The sequence below is a fragment of the Ailuropoda melanoleuca genome, chromosome 19, assembly GCF_002007445.2.
Source record: "Ailuropoda melanoleuca isolate Jingjing chromosome 19, ASM200744v2, whole genome shotgun sequence".
NCBI classification, from domain to species: domain Eukaryota; kingdom Metazoa; phylum Chordata; class Mammalia; order Carnivora; family Ursidae; genus Ailuropoda; species Ailuropoda melanoleuca.
The window spans coordinates 10,445,692-10,452,517 of record NC_048236.1 but is presented as its reverse complement, the minus strand read 5'-3'; the positions used below and the strand labels follow the sequence as shown (position 1 = coordinate 10,452,517).

At 50.3% G+C, this 6,826-nt stretch overlaps 1 protein-coding gene across 1 annotated transcript in view; it reads left to right on the top strand.

The window, feature by feature from the left end:
* The first annotated feature begins 4,309 nt into the window (after nucleotides 1–4,309).
* The window catches only part of TRAM2 (translocation associated membrane protein 2), an 82,535-nt gene continuing 80,018 nt past the window's right edge, over nucleotides 4,310–6,826 (top strand). The window contains exon 1 of the mRNA XM_034648266.1: nucleotides 4,310–4,483. Coding sequence (XP_034504157.1) covers nucleotides 4,364–4,483 — 120 coding nt within the window. The 5' untranslated portion in view covers nucleotides 4,310–4,363. The remainder of the gene's footprint in view (nucleotides 4,484–6,826) is intronic.

The window sequence follows — 6,826 nt, the reverse complement described above, 5'->3', positions numbered from 1 at the left end:
GGGGCAAAAGCAAACACAGAGTGGCAAAGTGGGAAGAGAGTGAGACCCTAGCTTTGGATGTGTCATTTACTTCTGGGAATGAACTAACTCAGGACTTCTTGTTATGTGAGAAAATACATTTTCCATTTGTTGGGGATAATGGTTACATTTATACCAGCCTAGGCAAAAGCATCTCTCATTCAATCATTCATTCAACCAACACTTGATGAAAACATACCATATGGGAATCTGGTGCTTGGTGCTATTGGCATGTGAGAGTAAATGGCTAGATTCCTGCCCTGAACGGTGACACTATCCAACGGGCGGGGGTAAAACTCATACACAGATACACTGGTTGCAGGAGAGCGTGCTGCTACCTAAGACGTGTACACACGGTACAGTGCACATGCCTCCAGCCCAGTGCCCTGAAGACAGCTTTGCAAAGGAAGAGATACATGCTCTTTATCTGGAAGGATGGTTACCATTTTGGCAAAAGGATGTGAAACAAAGGCCTTGTGAGGGGGAAAAAGACATAAAGATTGGAAGCTACATGGTCTGTTCTGGAAAGAGGGGCCACACCAATTTAGTGAAGAGTTGGCGTGGCAGAATTAGCAGCAGCCATGACGGGACAGGTGGAGAGACAGACGGCATGGCCCTGATCAGTGCCACGCTTTGCGAAGCCTGAAAGGCTACAGGATGGTCCAGCAAAGGGAACCCTGTGCTGACCTGCTGGTCTGAGTCCTGGTTCAGCTACCCACTAATTATATGGCCCTTGGTCATTCATGTGTCTCAGACAAGCGACAGCAGGGGTTGGTAATAATCGTCTTGCCTCCCTCACAGGGCTACTGTAAAGTGCAATAGAAACATGAGAGGTAATTATTTCCTCCACCTCCAGATGTAACTATATATTCACCCATTCTTAGGTCCTTGTCCCCTGCCTGCAGAGTTTTCCCTCTTCCCCTTATGTTTGGACTGTTCTCTTTGATTCTTCAATCATCTCTAGTATTAATATTTCCAGTAAAGTTCAGTTCTTCCTTCTCTCTCCTGTTTCTTCTCCAAGCATGCTCCAATCTCAAAAAATATATATAATTTAAAGATCCTGCCTTATATCCTCTATATCCTCCCAAGACACCGTCCATTTCCCTTTTCCTCACCAAATTTCTCGAAAGAATAGACTACCTTCTCACCTCCTTTTCTCATCTTCTACTCACGGTTAAGCCCACTCGAATGTCCAGTTAAAAATGGCTCTCCAAAAAAAAAAAGGGGGGGATGCTCTCAAAGGCCATAACGACTGCATCAAGGGGCTTCATTTTATTCACATCCTGCCCGATTTACCCTACCCTTGTGAAATGCCTGTGTCCTGGCTTCCTGCACCCCACTTTTCCTTTTCCTCCTCCTCCCTTCTCAGCTTGGGGTTTCCCTACCTAGGATGCTGCTGCCCTCAGGCTTTTTCTCACTCAGCACACTCTCCTGGCACACACTTCACCTCACGGCTTCAACAGTCCCATTGCAGATGAACCACAAATACTTTTAATTCTGGGTTTCCCTCCCTAACTCCAGTCCAGCTGTTTTTACCTGAGCTGTCGAAGTGGCGATTTGGATGTCTCATGACTCCTCAAGCCCAGCTTGTTCAAAGGTGAGGCCGTCTTCTCTCTTATGCCTGCTCTTTCTCTGTTGTTCCACACAGATTTTTTACTATTTTTATTTATCTTTTTAAAAGATTTTATTTATTTATTTGACAGAGAGAGAGAGAGGGAACATAAGCAGGGGGAGTGGGAGAGGGAGAAGCAGATTCCCCACTGAGCAGGAAACCCAACGCGGGGCTTGATCCCAGGACCCTGGTATCATGCCCTGAGTCTAAGGCTGACGCTTAACTGACTGAGCCACCCAGGTGCCCCCACATAGTTTTTTTAATGGTCCCACCATCATTTATGTCATCCTGGCCCTTTTTAAGTTTTGAATCCTTTAATGCCTGTAGATCTTTTAAAGCAGTCACCAAATCTGGTCAAGAGGTCAGCTGGGACTGCGGTCAGCTGGGACTGCAGTCAGCTGGGACTGTGGTCAGCTGGGACTGCGGTCATCTGAAGACTTGATGAGGGCTAGAGGACTGTTTCCAAGGTGGCAAGCCTGGCAAATTAGTGCTGGTTGTTGGCAGGAGGCCTTGGTTCTTGAGCACGTGGACCTCTCCATAAAGCTGCTTGAGTATCTTCACGACACGGTAGCCGGCTTCCCCCAGAACAGGTGATGAAAGACAGAAAGGGGAAAACCAAAATGCCTTTCATGACCTAGTCTTGGGAGCCACATGCCATCACTTATGCCATATTCTATTTGTTAGAAATGATCCACTAAGTCCCTCCCACATTCAAGAGGTAGGATTCATCGCCACTTCTTGGGGGGGGGGAGAATATCAAAGAGTTGGAGGACCTATTTTAAAACCACCACACATGGATTGTCTTGTCTTTCTGTCCCTGGTAACTAGCACGGTGTTTGGCTCTTAGGAGGTGCCCAAGAGAAGTTTCTAATGGAATGGTGTGTTAAAGGGGGGAGATGCTGGAGGCAGGGTATCTGTGGTAATTAGTGTGGGCCAGGTGAAGAATGGTGGGGGGGGAGGGGGTTGTTGGGAGGTTGTTCTGAGGTGCTGAGTTTCATAGCATCCATGGCCTATTGGATGAGGGCTTGGGAAGAGGTCTGTCTGGGGTTGAAGATGGTTTTGAAACTAGAATTTAGAGATGGCTGGGACGGCTGAAGTAGGCATCTAGTGCTTCTTCCATGCGGTTGCAAGGTAATGAACAGCAAACCGTGCATCTCAGATCCCTTTGTCTAATTGTTTGATTGCATTTGAAAGGACTCAGGGCTGGCAATCATCAGTATGAGCACTGTCTGAGCTATCCCCTTTACTTTAGGTTTCTCATTTATAAACCTGGAGGTTATAATACCTAATTATCTCCTACGACTTTCTGCCTGAACACAGTGTTAAGAGGTTGCCAATATGCCACTTTTTGCAAGAAATTCCCATCAGGATATCATCTACAAATGGTCATGGGGAAACAGGAGGAAAGTATTAGGTTGAACCATCTGAAATGCTGGTATTCTAGTTTTGACCTATAGAGAAAATGATTGCATAGGGTTCAACCTAATAGATGTGGCTGCAGTTTGAAAATATGAACACCTTTTCACAGATGGAAAATTAAGATGCTCTAGAGTTCTTGATCTTTCTATTCCTCATGAGACTCGGGTCCAACTTTAAGAAAGGTCGGCCTTGAAGTTAAATGTTTAGTCCACTATAGGCATTACTTTCCCTTTTCCTGAAGTCAGATAAATTAAAGACCAAAGACTGTATGCTAAATACTGATGAGTGAAGAAACTTCAGATGTAAAACTTATCTAGGAAGTCAAGATAAGTCCAGTCTCAATCACGTTTCGTACACCATGCCATGTTGAAGAAATTCTATTTTACTTAGAAGTGAAATAACTGTGGACCTAATGAAAAAGAGAGCAGGAATTAAATAGTTCTTTGTTCATTTTGCATTTTTGCTCATCTAGAAAGTGATTAGTTGACTCCATTACTGGTAGGAATAAATCCAATATTTGCCTATATAAATTAATTTATTAAAAATACATTTTGTCCTTTCCAGGAGTACTTTTAAAACTTAATATTAAAAAGAAACTTTACATGAGACAGTGCCTTCTTTTTTCTTCTTCAGAGCAATTAATATTTAAGGCAGACTTTGGGTAAGACGTGTGTAACTAATGTATAGTGGCACAAATGTCTCAGAAGTTAGCAAAACTGCACCCATCCATCCACTCCCCTCCTTGGAACACAGGCTCCCCCGGGGCAGGTCTTTTTGTTTGTTTGCTGCGTATTCCCAGCAATCTGCACCGTGCCCAGATGACTGCAAGCTCTCCATGAACACTTGGTTGGCTCCATTCATTGATCATCCGTGCATGGCGTTGCGGCCAGCGAGAAGGCCCGCCGGCACTCCCCTCCCTCCACCGAACCTGCGCGGCTCTCCGCCCGGCAACCCCGGGAGTATCCGGCTACCCGGCCCACTACCCTCCGCCGCGCCGCGGCCTCCTCGGCCCTTCCCTTCCCGCGGAGGAAGGAGCGGGCGCCGAGAAGTGGGAAACCCGGGCCCACTTCCTGTCCCGGCAAGGCCGGGCGTCAGCGCCCCCCGCGGCCTAATCCCCTGGGCGCGGCAAGCGGCCACGCCGCAGCAGCGAAAATGCGGCGGGGCGCGGCTGCGGCGGGCCGAAACGCGGGCGTGGGGCCGAACGACCCTGGCCGCGTTCTCCGCCCCCCGCGCGCCGGCCCCGCCCCCCCTCCCCGCGCGTCCCNCTCGAGAGCGCAGGGTGCGGGCCCCGCCGGCCGCTGCGCGCCCGCTGCCATGGCTTTCCGCAGGAGGACGAAAAGTTACCCGCTCTTCAGCCAGGAGTTCGTCATCCACAACCATGCGGACATCGGCTTCTGCCTGGTGCTCTGCGTCCTCATCGGGCTTATGTTCGAGGTGAGCGAGACTGGGGAGGGGGTGCCCCTCTAGTGCGTCGGCCGGCGTAGCCCTGCTGTTCCTGCGGGTCCTCGTCGGAGACGGGGCGCCTGGCTGCCATGCACACTCTCTGCACCCCGGCTTTGTGCACTCTACGCCCCCTTGGCCTCCTGGTCAGCCCGGACGCCCCCCCTCAGCTCTGCGCCCTGCCAGCCTTGCCCTGCTCTGCCGCCCCCTTGAGCACCCACCCTATCCTGCAGCGCACTCTGCAGCTCTGGATCCTAAGCCTGGCCTCGAACCAACCGCAGCGCTGCCACCCTGGCCCGACCAGTGGGATTTCCTTTCTGGTGTGTCCGGGAGCCAAGCCTGGAGCCTCCCAGACCCGCGGTCGTTGCACAATTCCCCCTCCCAAGCGGTGGCTGCCAGCTCCTCTTGGCTTTTACAGTGGGAGGGACCCTGACCCTTTTCCACGTCCCACCTGGTTTTCCAGGTCTTATGCATCCTCGTGGCTGGAACGTGCTCGGGGTGTTCACGTGTGGCCCTGACCCAATCCCAGCGGTGCCTTTCTGCCATCCCCCCCCCCTTTGTTTTTTGCTGTTGCCTAAAAGGCCAGGTTTCATATACCCTTTATTACCCTGTGGAGTGTTCCTTTAGATCTATCTGTAGTGGACCCAGAGCTTCTCCCCCTGTTACAGGGGCAAGGAGAGGGAGAGGAATATTCTCTGCTTTTAGGGGAAAGGTGATTCTGTCAGAGCTGTGGGAGGCAGAAGGTGGAGAGGATGGGGTCTTACCCGGGACAGCTAGGCCTCACCAAGCAGAGAGTTTTAGTAAGGTCGCTGGGGGGGTCAGAATCCAAGGGAATGACTCTCTGTTCCGGAGAGGGAGAAAAATGTGATCTCTAAAGTTGGAAGAACTGGAGAAAAGTGAGTATAGGGCTTGCTGTGGTGTATCTTGTCTCAAGAGTGAGATTATGTGAGTGACACTCCCCTCACTCTCACAGGTCTCCTTTGAGGCGTGCCTGGTCCTCCCTGCTGGGTTGTGTTGCTTATCTGCATTCTCAGGGATGGGTGAGGAAGCTGTAACCGTTTATAAACGACCTTGGAGATGGAGGATTCCTAGTGTGGCTAATTTCTCCTTCAGTGTTCCTCTGTCTCTGGGTTCCCTGTCTCCCCTCTAAGGATGACAAGGGGTCTACCTGGCCCTGAAGCTGCCCTCAGTCTGGGGACATTTTCATGGTGGTGAGTCAGGGTTGGACGTGTGAATGCATCCTTGGCTGGGCTTTGGGGTCTGTAGGAAATAAACCTGGGATCAGGATTGGGGTCTGCACTCCAGATTTTGCTAGTGCTTCTCCACTTCTGTCCCTCCATCCTTCCTTCGCCCACCCCCACAGCTCTTATGGTATAGTCACCCTGACTTTGTCAAGCCAGGCGCGTCCCTGGGTCCCCGTCTCTGCTCTGTCACTAGTCGGACTGAAAAATTGACTGCAGCCTCAGTTTCCCCTTGGCGAAAGAGGTTAGTAAAACCTGTCTTCCTCACAAGGTTATTGGAAGGTTTAACTGAGATCATGTAAGCAATAAAAGCCAGAACAGATTCCACAAATGTGAAAACACGTCACTTGCTGCTGAAACCCTGTTACTATTGATCATAGTACTAGCTTTAATGAAATAAGAATTTTGTTTTGTGCAGCCCATACCCTCAGTATCTATTTGAGGTCCTCTGTTGGAAGAGGCCTCCCAGTGCCGTGTCACCAGTCTTGGAGGGTGTGGTTGGAAAGACACACGTGACAGCTGTAGACCTCTTAGCCACACGCTCTTCAGCCAGTGGGGTCTCTCGCATAGCTTGTGCCTCTCTGCTGTGTTTCAGGCAATTGCTAAGGTTCGTGGCTCTGTGGGTTTTATCTTTGCTTAAAAGAGCTGCTTAGGGTTTGAGCTCGGTATCTCCCTCCTTCTCCTGCCGTCAGTCTTGTAGAAAGTCCTATGCCTAAAACCTGGAACTTTGTGGGAGTTGAAAAGTGCTAGGAGCCCTTACTCCCACTACTTGACAGAAGAAGAAGGTCCAGGATGGAGGAAATAAAGAAAATGCCTTCCCCCATTCCCTGTCTTGGTATTGGCCTGGGGAGTGTGGAAAGGGCCCTGGCCGAAATGCCCTGTGGACTGACCCCCTCTTCCCACCACTCTGTATCTGCAGAAGCTTAGATCTGCCCCCGTTGGGCTTCCAGGGCAGGGCACCTTTTCTAGAAGAAGCATCAGAGGTACACTGTGGGATTGTCGATGTATGCTGGTACGTGAGAGAGGGCCAGGTCCAGACCTCCCTTATGAAGGACGTGTGTTCTGCTGTGTTCGCCACAGAGGTCCTTGTTGTCCA